The sequence below is a fragment of the Manihot esculenta genome, chromosome 9, assembly GCF_001659605.2.
Source record: "Manihot esculenta cultivar AM560-2 chromosome 9, M.esculenta_v8, whole genome shotgun sequence".
NCBI classification, from domain to species: Eukaryota; Viridiplantae; Streptophyta; class Magnoliopsida; order Malpighiales; family Euphorbiaceae; genus Manihot; species Manihot esculenta.
The window spans coordinates 29,522,330-29,536,504 of record NC_035169.2 but is presented as its reverse complement, the minus strand read 5'-3'; the positions used below and the strand labels follow the sequence as shown (position 1 = coordinate 29,536,504).

Here is a 14,175-nt window from a genome sequence, read left to right as displayed (position 1 = left end):
TGTGTAGGGATATCCAAAATAACCCAAGTCTGCCAAATTTGTATCTACAACAGTATCCCTTTATGCCTCCATGTAACAATTGGGCTTTGTTGCACCCCCAACCTTTTTGGAAAGTATCATAATATCAATAAAATCACTCATAACTAGCCACAGAAGAGGGGATTCCATACTCAATCTGTGCAATAACTGCCAAGACAACGTTTTATGTCGCCATTCTGCCCATCCATAAAAACCAGTAAACTGCCATGATGCCCCCTCCATCCAAGTTCACCGCAAAATCTAAATGGAGTAATGAGTAAGATAACAGCGGTAACGATACCGTATCATTCCAGAAGCAAGCTAAACCACCGCCGCAATTCAAATCCCTTACCATAAAAACATTATTAAATCCCCAAACAATTTTCAAGAAAGACAATCTATCATCACTAACCCGAGTTTCCATGAGAAATAAAATGTTAGGAGAATGAGTCAGGCAAAACTGCTTGACTCGACCAACTGCAGAGAGTCTCCCTAAACCTCTACAGTTCTTTAATTTCGGATAATTTGCAACTTGAAACTATGCCAAATATTGATTCTCCAATTATGGTGACTTCTTATGTATGGTAACTTAATAAGAAAAAGTCTTTTTGACATCGAAAAGTCCGAGAAGTTAAAGGTTAGTGGGAATATAGTGGTAATTCATGGTTGTAAGAAGTAAGCGAGTGATCTCGACTATGAAACAAGTACGGTGAGAAGTACTCGACTATGAAACAAGTATGGTCCTACTCCTCACTTTTAAGAAATAGTGTATTTTCATTAATTGTTATAATGTACTCTAAGCGATCATCGGAATGCCCAAAATTACTTAAAAAGATATTTGGTCAAATAAATTGTTAGAATAACAAATAATTTTATTTGTCTAGAAATGTGTATTCTGAAAGATAATAATATACCAATAACGCAAACAAAAAAGGGACAGAGAGTGACAGCTCCTCTATGGCGCTTTATGCATTGCATTGAGTTCAGCCACACAGAATATTCAAACAAAAAATGCCACTGAAATCAAGAAGCACTCTCAGTCCTACTTGCTTATCCATCCGCATTCAAGTTGATCAATCCTATTTCCAACTGTAGGTATCAATTCTTAGATATATCGGGATCGAACTTCATTCCCAATAATTCATTTTTATTAAATCTTTAAATACAGTATGTAAGATAGAGAAAAAAAAAAAAAAACAAATGGATGATTTACCTTTTCATGATATTTCCGTCGTATTGTTTTTGTTTTATAATTTTTATTTAACTTTTTTAATTATTTTAAAAGTATTATTATTTTTTATATTATAATAATATATAAATTAACTATTATAATTTTTTATTTTTAAAAAAATTTCTTAAAATATTTTTTAATATTTAATAAAATTTAATATCTTTAATATGAATATTATCTAATAATTTATTTTATCAATAATTCTTTTTAATAATTTGATCAGTAATAAAAGTGACTCAGATTCACTCTGCATGTATATCAAATTACTTTTTGGAATATTGAGATATTAAGAAATTTCAGCGGACAGGTGATAAGTACCTATTAACTGTATTTTTTATTAATTTTTACTTTTAGATTTTTTTCTTATTATAGCTGATGAGATTTTTTCTTTTATTTTGATAATATTATCTTTTTTGTATTTATTAATAAATTATTTATACTTATAAAATTAATGTAAGTATTATAAAAATAATAACTAATTATAATATTTTTTATATAATAAAAATATAAATATACATAAAAAAATAAATTTTATTTTATTAATATATCATTAAATTTTATATACATATACCCTAAATTATAAATTTTATATATACTTTAATAATAAATAAATAATATAATATATAATTTTATTCGTCATTTTACCGCATAATTTACCAGCAGTACAAGTTTCGAATGTTTCAATTATAATAATTAGCAATCAGTTATCAATTACTAATTATCAATTATCGGTTACCATCTATTAAGTATATTTAATAATGTACTCACAAATTTAATCTGATAATAAATGTATTTGAATAAATTTAAGAGATCTTAAGCTCTATTCCTTCAATTTCCATTTAAAAAAAAAATATATCCAACAGTTAAACTTTTACACTTTTACTAATTTTACCTTGAATTTTTAGGTATAATAGTTCACTATATTTTAAATATTATTTACTAATTCTGCAGGGTGGCAATAAAAATAATCAGAACGCATGTGGGGCTTTGTGTAAATTGTTAATATAATTCCAAATAACGACAAAAAATTCCTTCATGCCATTCCATCTAAACGCCGACAATGCATCTTACATAATTCAGTGAAAAAATGCCCATTTTCTTTTTTCACAGTAATTCCCATTTCCCAAAAGAATCTTTCTTTCTTCTCCATATAAGAGTTACAAAGCAAATCCCTTCTCCATACATGAGGTCGAAAGCAAGCAAGGCTACTTTAGCCAACATCCTATTACCATACATCCATGCTTGTAGGAAATCCTAGCTTAGGGTTGTCATTGCTTCGTAGATATATAGAAATACTCGCTATCAACTTATCGACTTGTCTGGTCGAAGATGGAGCCACCAGAAAGAGCAGATTCAATAGAAGTTGATGGAGAAAAATGGGTTTGTGATTCTTCTGTGGATCATAAAGGAAGAGTTCCTCTAAGAGCTCACACTGGTGTTTGGAAAGCTTCTCTCTTTATCATCGGTAAGCAGTAATATGCATAGATTTAGCAACGATCTATCGTTTTCCTTCCCATAATATTGCTCACTTCTCCTGAGTTTTACCTTTTAATGGGCCTGTCCGACGAGATTCAGAATTATATTAAATGAAGCTTTAATGATAACCATGTTGTGTTATTGCTTTGACAGCCATTGAATTCAGTGAGAGATTGAGTTACTTTGGAATAGCAACCAGCTTAATCATCTACCTCACAAAAGTGATTCATCAAGACCTCAAGACTGCAGCTAAGAGTGTAAACTATTGGTCTGGAGTCACTACTTTAATGCCTCTCTTTGGAGGATTTGTCGCTGATGCTTACTTGGGCAGATTCTCTACTGTTCTATTTTCATCTCTCATCTATCTTCTGGTTATCATCTCACCTTACTATTTTCATAGCGGAAAGTCAATTATTCCCTTTATCCATTTTCATTTGTCACCTATTAGAAATTATCTTGTTGAAAATTATGTGTTATTTCGAAAAGATTATAGAGTATTAATTAATTTTATCCGACTATTATATCTACTAAATATAAATAACTCTTTTTACAAAATTTTAAAATTAAAATTTTATTATCATTTATCTGGTAATGTAAGAATATTTAGTGACAATCCCAATGTCTCATAGCTATGTATTCAGTTCTTCTATTTATTACACATTAATTATTTGTTCAGAAAGTCAACTATGATTTCTTGTTTTGTTTAGGAAAACGGAAAATTTCAACTGCTTTTAGATATTATATGATATGATAAATAAATAAAATAGAGATATTTATATAAAATATTTTTTAAAAAAATATTAATTATTTAATTATTATCCTTTTAAAATTCATTCATTTATCTGTATATTATATTTAAATATTTGTCTAATTTTTATTAGTTTGTTGTAAAGCAGTTTACGTTTGCACTAATAATTTCCCCGAATGCAGGGTCTAACTCTTCTAACAATGTCCCAGTTTCTTCCATGCTTAAAGGCTTGTGAAGAAGCTATATGCCACAAGGCCAGGAAGGTTCATGAAATCGTCTTCTTCCTTGCCATTTACTTAATCTCCATAGGAACAGGAGGACATAAGGCCTCCTTGGAGAGCTTCGGAGCTGATCAATTCGATGATGATCACTGTGAAGAAAGAAAGAAAAAGATGTCATATTTTAACTGGTGGAATTTTGGCCTTTGTTTTGGAGTCATCCTTGGTGTGACTCTTATAGTTTATGTACAAGACCATATGAGCTGGGGTGCTGCAGATATTATTCTGATAATAGTTATGGCTCTATCACTAGTTATCTTCACTATTGGAAGGCCATTTTATCGATATCGGGCACCGTCAGGCAGCCCCTTAAAGCCAATGTTGCAGGTTCTTGTAGCTGCCGTTAGAAAAAGAAATCTGCCACATCCTCCCAATCCTGCTGAATTATATCAAGTCTCCAAGGTGGACCATGGGAGACTTCTCTGCCATACCGAGAAGCTCAAGTAAGCAAGTGATCGAAGTCTTAATTTTTTCTGATTCCAAATTCATGACTGATTATTAATCAGCTCTATCTTGTTTCATCCCTTTTTGGGAGTATAAGTAAATCAGGTACCCCATTGAGTTGCAGGTTTCTTGATAAAGCGGCTATTCTGGAAGGCACAGAGAATTTTGCTGAGAAGCAAAGTCCTTGGAGGCTTGCTACTGTAACTAATGTTGAGGAGATGAAGCTTATTATCAACATGATCCCAGTATGGCTAGCCACCTTGCCGTTTGGGATTTGCGTAGCACAGTGCTCCACATTCTTCATCAAGCAAGCCACCACGTTGAACCGAAAGATTGGAAATGATTTTGAGATTCCTGCAGCCTCCATTTTCTCACTTGCTGCCATTGGAATGATAATCTCCGTCACAACGTATGAGAAGATCCTAGTGCCAACACTAAGAAGAAAAACTGGAAATGAGCGAGGAATCAAAATCCTCCAAAGAATCGGTACTGGAATGGTGTTCTCAATTGCCACAATGGTTGTTGCAGCCTTGGTTGAAAAAAAGAGGCTAAGTGTTGCTGAGAAGGATCCACTGAAGGGGTCACGTCTTTCAATGAGTGTGTTCTGGTTGGCTCCACAATATCTCATCATAGGCATTGGAGATGGATTTACGTTAGTGGGGTTGCAAGAGTACTTCTATGACCAAGTTCCTGATTCAATGAGGAGTTTAGGCATTGCCTTCTATCTTAGTGTGATTGGAGCTGCGAACTTCCTTAGTAGTCTCCTGATAACAGTCGTGGATCATGTCACAGAGAAATATGGGAACGGTTGGTTTGGGAAGGACTTGAACAGTAGCCGCTTAGCAAACTTTTACTGGCTTTTAGCAGCCATCACTGCAGCTAACTTGTTCGTCTTTGTGTTCTTGGCTCGGAGATATTCGTACAAAAATGTGCAGAGGAATGTGGCTGTGGCTGCTTGCCCACCAGCTAATAATAATAATAATAATCAGGGTGATTTAGTGCTAGAAATTGAAGTTAAGAGATGATCTTATTACTTGTAATGATAGAACAATGTCATGATAAAATTTTTGTAATAGTAGCATGGATCTGTACAAGAGAAGATCTTCCTTCCAGATGTCACAAAAGGGATAAAAAGTAGAGTCAAATACTTCTCAAAATTGAGATTGCTATTTGGTACAAAAACTATGTAAAAATTATTTTCAAACATTCATTAAGTTTTTTTATTTAATATGAATGGTTAGATTTCAATTGATTATGGAGTCTGACAATCTTCCAATTATTGAGATGTGTTTGAGACTAAATCAAAAATATTTATTTATGCTATGATAAAATAAATATAGAAAATAAAATAAAAGAGGCAGCATAATATTTACTGGTTCAGCAAAAGCCTATGTCTATAGGTAAAGGGAACAAAGATTTATTAATAAAATAAGAGAATTATAAAAATAAATAGGAAGAATATCACTCAAATTAATTTATCTAAACTCACAATATTTTTCTTTATTAAACCCAAAATCTCAAGTAATTTTCTCTCACATACACTATTTAAATTTTACAAGACAATATATATATAGAAAAATGTGGAACTGGATTTAAATTTTACAAGAAGATACATATATATAAAAAAAATGAGGAGTTAGCCAATGTTGACTTTTTTTTTTGGTCGACTATCCTTCTTTCATGGTGAATATGATATTCAGCTGTTTCCACGTTTCACATTCGCAAAGTATGAAAAATCAAAATTGTATATAATAACTAGCGCGAAACTATTAAATAATTTGAATTAATTATTATGGGTTAAGTAAAAAGTAGGTCCAAAATTTATTTGGATCAATTTAGGCCGAACCATTTTAATTGGTATCAGAGTTATCCTAGATCAGAAAAATTGTGCAGAGTTAGTGATACTCTAAGGAAAGGGCTACCCGTATGAGATGAGGTTGAGCCGTCCGAGGTACTAGCGAACCACAATACCCGAGGGTTCGGTCTTGACTTAGCAATTGTATCTGATTCAATATTCAGTTGCGACGAGGACGTCGCGAATTTAGTAGGGGAGAGTGTGATATTCAGCTGCTTCTACATTCCACATCGATAAAATCAAAATTGTATATAATAGCTAGTATGAAACTATTAAATAATTTAAATTAACCATTATGGGTCAAGTGAAAATTAGGTCCAAAATTTATTTGGATCAATTTGGGCCGAACCATTTTAATTGGTATCAGAGTCATCCTAGATCAGAAAAATTGTGCAGAGCTAGTGATACTCTAAGAAAAGGGCTACCCGTATGAGATAAGGTTGAGCCGTCCGAGGTACTAGCGAACCACAATACCCGAGGGTTCGGTCTTGACTTAGCAATTGTATCTGATTCAATATTCAGTTGCGACGAGGACGTCGCGTTGCGAATTTAGTAGGGGAGAGTGTGATATTCAGCTGCTTCTACATTCCACATCGATAAAATCAAAATTGTATATAATAGCTAGTATGAAATTATTAAATAATTTAAGTTAACCATTATGGGTCAAGTGAAAATTAGGTCCAAAATTTATTTGGATCAGCTTGAATCGAGTTGTTTCAGTGAAAGACTTGATATGCATGTCATCCACATGGCTTCCTTCATGATAAAGGACTTTACATGCATGAAGAAACATGCATGGCATCCACATAGATGCATGTTTTCAAAACAGCAAATGAGATGGAAAAGTTGGTATGATAAGTAAGCCACTTTTGAAATTTCCAAGCTTGTGGTGGTATTTAAAATTGTGAGAGCCAATAAATTCAAGGCACATTTATAAATCTCCATCTTGACTTGAATTTTTCATAATTTAAAATTAGTCGAATTTTCTCCACCTTCTCTAGTATGCCCTGTAGGCCTTTAATTCTGATAAATATCAATCGAGTTTAATTAATGCTTGAATTTGCTAATAGTGAGAGGTTAGTAATCATATCTACTGAATTATTTATAGTATCAATTTTCTTAACTAAAATATTACCCTGACTGATAATATCATGAATAAAATGGTACTTTATATCAATGTGTTTCGTCATCTCATACAACATTTGATCCTTTATCAAATAAATAGCACTTTGACTATCGCAATGGATAACAGTCACCTATTGATTTGTATTAAGGTTACCAAATAAATCTCTTAACCAAATAGCTTCCTTTATAGTCTCAGCTATTACCATATACTCTGCTTCAATAGTAGATAATACAATTGTGGACTGTAAAGTAGCTTTCCAGCTAATAGCAGAATTGCCAAGACTGAACACGTAGCCAGTAATGGTTCTTCTTTTATTCAGATCACCTGCATAATCTGAATCAACATAACCAACCACATTTCTCTTGATCCTTCCAAACTGTAAACAATAATTAGTAGTACCTCGCAAATATCGCAAAATTCATTTCACTGCTTGCCAATGTTCTTTTTCACGATTAGACATGAATTTGTTAACTACATTAACTGCATATGAAATGTCAGGGTAAGTACAAACCATAGCATACATAACACTATCAACAACACTAGAGTAATGAACATGTGACATATATTCAATATATTTTTTGATTGAGGTGATAAAGCAGCTAATAATCTAAAATGAGCACCAAGTGGAGTACTTACAGATTTTGTGTTTTTCGTACCAAAATGCTTTAAGACTTTCTCAATTTAACTCTTCTGAGTTAGACATAATATACATGTAGTTCTATTTCTGTGAATCTCCATCCCAAATTCTTCATTTCAAATTCACCGCCCAACTCATTCTTTAATCTATTAATCTCAGACATACTCTTGGCAGAATGAGTATATCATCAATATACAATAATAAATAAATGAATGAGTCATTAATAAGTTTTCTAAAGTATACACAACTGTCAAATTGGCTCATCGAATAGCCACGTCGAACCATAAAACAGTCAAATCGTTTATACCATGATCGAGGAGATTGTTTCAAACCATATAGTGACTTCTTTAGCAAACAAACATGGTCTTCTTTCCCTTCAACTTCAAAACCCTCAGGTTGTTACATATAAATCTTCTCCTCGAGCTCACTATGCAGGAAGGCAATTTTAACATCCAGTTGCAAGCAAAACACGGATGAGATGGTTGGCATCTATGACAGCCACTCTGACGCTCAAATTAGTAAGTTGAAGAAAAGGGAGAGTATAATCTTTAGAACTCAAAGTATTGGTGTGAGAGAATAGTGTATCTTTGCCTCTATGATCCTTCTCCTTTTATACTATAAAAAGATGGAGATAAATATAGCATTTTCTGATAATCTAGCGATGATGTGGCTGGCTGCCTGATAAGGGATATCGCCAGCGGATAGACTAGTGATCCCGCGATTATAGGTGTAATGGGGATACGCTGGACTGTGCTTGATAACGGTAACTTTGTGCCGAGACTAGGGCGAGTCTTGGTGATGAACCAGGTGTTATGATGTCCGGGTCTTCTTTTCCTCAGGTGGGACTGTGCTACCTAATTATCAAATCCCTGCCATATGGACCTATCCTGTGGTGACAACTCACTGCTTACTTTGGGTGAGTCTCATATGGCATTGAAGGTCCCTCAGCTAGTCTTTGATTCTTTAGATTTGAAGGTGACAATTGTATTCATAATCGAGGTCATGTGGCTTTTGTTTGTCTAGGCTGAGCGCACGATGTCCTTGCTTTCTTCTTACTTGCCCTATCGACCAGTCAGGTCCAGGATCTTGTCTGAAAAATATTGATTCGAGTGATATAGTAATGCCTTGATGAGTTTCAAGGTCTCTCTAGCCTCAGGATCATCTGGGCATCTTCTACCCCTTACAAGCCCCTTGGCCTATTTTAGCCTTATCGATCTTCTGGGCATTTTTTAACTCTGGCATTCTTCCGAGCATTTTCTTGCCTCGACTAGTCCTAACGAGCTTTCGAGCATTCTCTAGCCTTTGTGAGCTCCCTGACGGGCATCCTAGCCATTTACGGCCCTAATGGGCTTCCGCATAGTTTTCCAGCCCTGAAGAGCTTCCGAGCATTTTCTTAGCCTTGATGAGCTTATGGGCACTTCCTAATGCTGACGTGCTTCCAGGATTTCTCTAGCCTTGATGGGCTTACGAGCATTTTCTCAGCCCTAACGAGTTCCTTGGCTTTTTACAGCCCTGACGGGCTTCCTAGCCTTTTACCGCCCTAATGGGCTTACATGTATTTTTTCATCCTTGATGAGCTTCTGAGCATTTTCTCAGCCCTAACGAGCTCTCAGCAAATTTGATTTGCTCATTTGGTAGCATGTCCTACCTTCATCGATAAAAAAAGTCTCTTCTGCCTACAATAGGCTTCCTTCTTTTGCAAAAAGTTCTAAATCTCCGGAAGTGATTGTAAGAGCAGCGACACATGCCTATGATTCTCTTTGTGAGATGGAACCAATGCTCTTGGTCGCATGTCCTAGCTCATACTCGCCTTGAGGTCTAGGTATCAAATTCCTTGAAAACTTCTTATGAAACGGGACTAACACCCAGTAGGTCAACCTGGTGTATACTCGTCTTGAGACCTAGGCATCAAATGCCCTGGAAACTTCTCGGGACTAACACCCAGTAGGTCAGCCTGGCTCATACCCGCCTTGAGGCCTAGGCATCAAATGCCTCAGAAACTTCTCAAGACTAACACTCGGTAGGTCGGCTTGACATGAAATACCTTAAAAACTTTTTGTGAAATGGGACTAATACTCGGTAGGTTGGCCTGGCATATACTCGCCTTGAGGTTTGGGCATCTGAGATCTGAGCATCAAATGCCTTAGAAACTTCTTGTGAAGCGGGACTAACACCTGGTAGGTCGGCCTAGTGTATACCCTCCTTGAGGCCTGGGCATCAAATGCTTTAGAAACTTCTCGGGATTAACACCCAGTAGTTCGGCCTGACATTAAATGTCTTAGAAACTTCTTGTGAAATAGGACTAACACTCGGTAGTTCGGCCTGGCGTATACCCACCCTGCGGCCTAACATGAAATGCCTTAGAATCTTCTTGTGAGGCAAGACTAACACCCAGTCAGTCAGCTTAGCGTATACCTGCCCTGCAGCTTGGCATGAAATACCATAGAATCTTCTTGTGAGGCAAGACTAACACCCAATCAGTCAGCCTAGCATATAACTACCTTGTTATGTTGAACCCATGCCTAACGAAACTACAGTTTTTTTTTATGAATGTTTGTTTCCACGGTCCAATGCCTGGATTATATGCAGGACCCATGTTCAAATGGCCTTGTGGTCTAGTATGAGATGCCTTGTTATGTGAGACCTATGCCCCACGGTGCTGCGGTCTTTTATGAATGTTTGTTTCCACAGTCAAACACTCGAATTATATGCGAGACTCATGCCCAACAAAGTTGTGATCTTTTATGAATGTTTGCTTTTACGGTCCAATGCCCGAATTTATATGCGAGTCCCATGCCCAATAGAGCTATTGTCTTTTATGAACTAGATTATATGTGGGACCCATGCCCGGATGGCCTTGTGGCCTAGTATGAGATGCCTTGTTATACGAGACCTATGCCTAATGGAGCTGCGGTCTTTTATAAATGTTTGTTTCCACGGTCCAACACCCGGATTTATATGTGATACCCATGCCCAATGGAACTACGGTCTTTTATGAATGTTTGTTTACTAGACCAACGCCCGAATTTATATGCGAGACCCATGCCCAACAGAGTTGCGGTCTTTTATGAATATTTGTTTTCGTGGACCAATGCCCGGATTTATATGCGAGACCCATGCCCCATGGAGCTGCAGCCTTTTATGAATGTTTGTTTCCACGGACCAACGCTTGGATTTATATGCAAGACCCATGCCCCACGGAGCTGCAGTCTTTTATGAATGTTTGTTTCCGCGGACCAACGCCTGGATTTATATGCGAGACCTATGCCTGACGAAGCTGCAATCTTTTATGAATGTTTATTTCTGCGGACCAACGCCCAGATTTATATGCGAGACACATGCCCAATGGAGCTGCGGTCTTTTATTAATGTTTGTTTCCATAGTCCGATGCCTGGATTATGATCTACCATGAGTTCTCCTTATCTTTTTGAAGACAACAATTCCATCGCTCCTTGTCACTTTGAGATCTTGAATAGTCTCCCAGTTTTCACTGAGCTTACCAAATCGACTGTTACATCTGCGGTTTGCTTACTTCCCTTTATCATCACTATGTCCTTCCGCAATTACATAAATAATCTCCACAGGCTCCCGGTCGGGGGTGGTTTCCAGAGTTGTTGCCTCGGGTGCTGGTCTCCTCTCTTCCCTACCCTTCTTGGCGAACTTTTGAAGAGTGTCGTTCCTTATCATCCTCTCGATCTCGTCTTTCATTTGTCGGCACTCCTTCATCGTATGACCATGATCTTCATGGAAATGGTAGTACTTGGTCTTATCTCATCTCTCTGCTTTTCCGAGACTGAGCTTGAGCGGTTACCTGAATTTCTTATCATTTTTCCTGATCCACATTAGAATACGTGTTCATGAGCCATTCAGTGGGGTGTAATTCTTATATTTACTTTGGTCGTCCCTTCCTCGAGAGATTGGATAACATTTGTGTTCTCCATTGTATTCTTGCTTCTCTGGCTTTTGGTCTTGTTTTAGGCTTATTCTTTTATCCTTTTCCTATACTCCCTGGTGCCTTGGAGCAGCCCTTATTAGCTTCCAGCTAACGTCCTTCGGAGCATCGTCTGATAACTATTTTTCCTTGAACTTATCCTTCTCTTTGGACCGTGTCTGGATTGCCCCCTGTTTGAGGCCTTGAGGTATCAATAGAGACTTCCTCCCTTCCTCTAGGAGCCATGAGCAACGCCTCCTCCTGAGGTTTGCATTGCTCGAAAGTAACCTGCAATCTTCTGACGTATTAGAGCATTTGCTCAATACTCAAATTGTTGAGATTTGCTTCATTGACTATTGAGGGCGCATTTTGTCTACTGTCAGGGGTGGAAGAAATGATAGCAGCTGTAACAGCCCGCTTACCGGACCATCACCGGCACTAGGATCCAGATCGGCTTAAGGCCGCCGGGACCCGTAGTAAGCCTACTGTCAACTCTGTGTACCTGATAAACCCCATACATGATCATACTTAAGCTTAAAACTGTTACTTATTCTTTTTTTTTTTTCTTTGCTTGACTATGTTTTCTTTCTGTATAACTTCCACTAAGCCTGGACTATGCATGCTCTGTCTGTATGCACTCGAAGAGTGATACCTGCTATGGTACCATACAGTGACTACAGAGATAGAAAGACTACCATGCACCAAGCTTAGCTCATCATCATCACAACATTATCTCAATCATATATAACATAAAAGGATCATGTGCAAAGGGATAACAAGCACTAGGGCCAAGCACAATACTATAACTCACTATATAACTTGCTATTACATCATTTCTATACATTACATAAACTCTGTACTGTACATCATTCTCATGTCCACTATTCTATACTATTACATATGCCTTTTACCCTTGCTATCTCTTTCTCTTTCTCTTCTCTGAGGCCCTGAAAAATGGGGTTAGGGAGAGGGATGAGCTGCTAAAGCCCAGTGAGCGGAATCTATAAAAAAAAATCACATTTAAAACATGCTATCATATGATGCATCACTGCACAAACATTTCACATCAGCAGCAGTCTGGGAATCTCTGGTCATGTTGAGAGAGAAAGTTGAGATTTCTTTTTAAGAGAAAAGGGGATAAGAGACCGGTTTTAATCCAAATAAATAAAGAGAATTCAATGGATTTTTCGGTAATGAAACCAAATGATGTTGCTGAAAATAAATTGATGACGTGGCCAGAATGGAGTTGTGCTGTGATTGGTCTAATAGAACTATGCTATGATTGGTCCACTTACAAGACAGAGAATGTGAGGTAGTTGGCGTCTACAACAACCACTTTGACGCTCAAGTCAGAAAGCTGAAGAGAAGGGCGAGTACAATCTTTAGGACTTAGAGTATTGACGTGAGAGAATAGTGTATTTTTGTCTCTGTAATCCTTCTCCTTTTATACTGTAAGAAAATGGAGATAAATACAACATTTTCTGATAATCTGACAATGATGTGGTCGGCTGCATGATAAGGGATATCGCCAGCGGATAGGTCGGTGATCCCATGATTATAGGCATAATGGGGATACACTGAATCGTGCTTGATAACAGTAATTTTGTGTCAAGACTCACCTATTTAGGAGAGAGCGAATTTTGTAATGAATCGGGTGTTATAATATCCGAGTTTTCCTTTCCTCAGATGGAACCGTATTACCTAATCATTAGATTTCTACCACGTGAACCTGTCTTATAGTGATAGCTCACTATTTATTTTAAACGAGTGTCACGTAGCATCAATATATAAAAATATTTTATCTCTAATAACATTATATAAAAATCACTGGGATTATTTTTGTTAATTTTTATTAACTCGTCTAATAAAATTAACATGTAATAAAATTACTCTGTAAAGATAAAAATTTAAAAAAAAATCAAAAGTACTTCATAAAAATGTTAATAATATTTTCCTGAAAATTATAAAAATAAAAATAATCATATATATACTGATTACTTTCTAAAATTTATTCACACACTCTAATTTTTTTAAAATTAATAAAATTAAATAATAATTTCATCATTCTATAAAAATTTCAAACATAATAATAAAATTTAAAAAATAATTAATTTTGATTTTTTTATCAATCAGTAATAATATGATATGAATATGTATTTAATTATTATAATTTTATAAATTTAAGTATTTAATATATTAAATTTTAATTTAAATTTAATGCATTAAATTAAATATTAAATATAAATTCAATGAAATTCCTGTACTTTTATTCAATGATAAAATAAGTTTAATTTAAAATTTTAGATCAATTAAATCTATATATTATTACTTAAAAATTAAATAAGTCTTTAGCATAATATTATTTTTTAAATAATATAATATTATTTTTATATTGTAAAATTTATTTTTATAATTTTAAAAATGATTTATT

The 14,175-nt window shown here is 35.5% G+C and overlaps 1 protein-coding gene across 2 annotated transcripts; it reads left to right on the top strand.

Moving 5' to 3' along the window:
- The first annotated feature begins 2,366 nt into the window (after positions 1 to 2,366).
- On the top strand, positions 2,367 to 5,305 carry LOC110623663 (protein NRT1/ PTR FAMILY 5.6). Of its 2 annotated transcripts, none has more exons than XM_021768668.2 (4): positions 2,367 to 2,714; positions 2,879 to 3,096; positions 3,656 to 4,194; positions 4,320 to 5,305. In XM_021768668.2, the coding sequence occupies exons 1-4, from the start codon at positions 2,579 to 2,581 to the stop codon at positions 5,218 to 5,220; spliced, it is 1,794 nt and encodes a 597-aa protein (XP_021624360.1). In that variant the 5' UTR covers positions 2,367 to 2,578; the 3' UTR covers positions 5,221 to 5,305. The 2 variants fall into 2 exon arrangements, with proteins under 2 accessions (XP_021624360.1, XP_021624359.1); XM_021768667.2 differs by having other exon boundaries at positions 4,293 to 5,305.
- The last annotated feature ends 8,870 nt before the right edge of the window (positions 5,306 to 14,175 follow it).

What these genes read in the sequence shown, in the direction of transcription:
- LOC110623663 (XM_021768667.2), top strand. Translation starts at nt 2,579, where the DNA reads ATGGAGCCACCAGAAAGAGCAGATTCAATAGAAGTTGATGGAGAAAAA. An exon ending in CATCTCTCATCTATCTTCTG is followed by an intron (nt 3,097 to 3,655) that starts GTTATCATCTCA and finishes CCCCGAATGCAG; the next exon opens with GGTCTAACTCTTCTAACAAT. An exon ending in TGCCATACCGAGAAGCTCAA is followed by an intron (nt 4,195 to 4,292) that starts GTAAGCAAGTGA and finishes TGGGAGTATAAG; the next exon opens with TAAATCAGGTACCCCATTGA.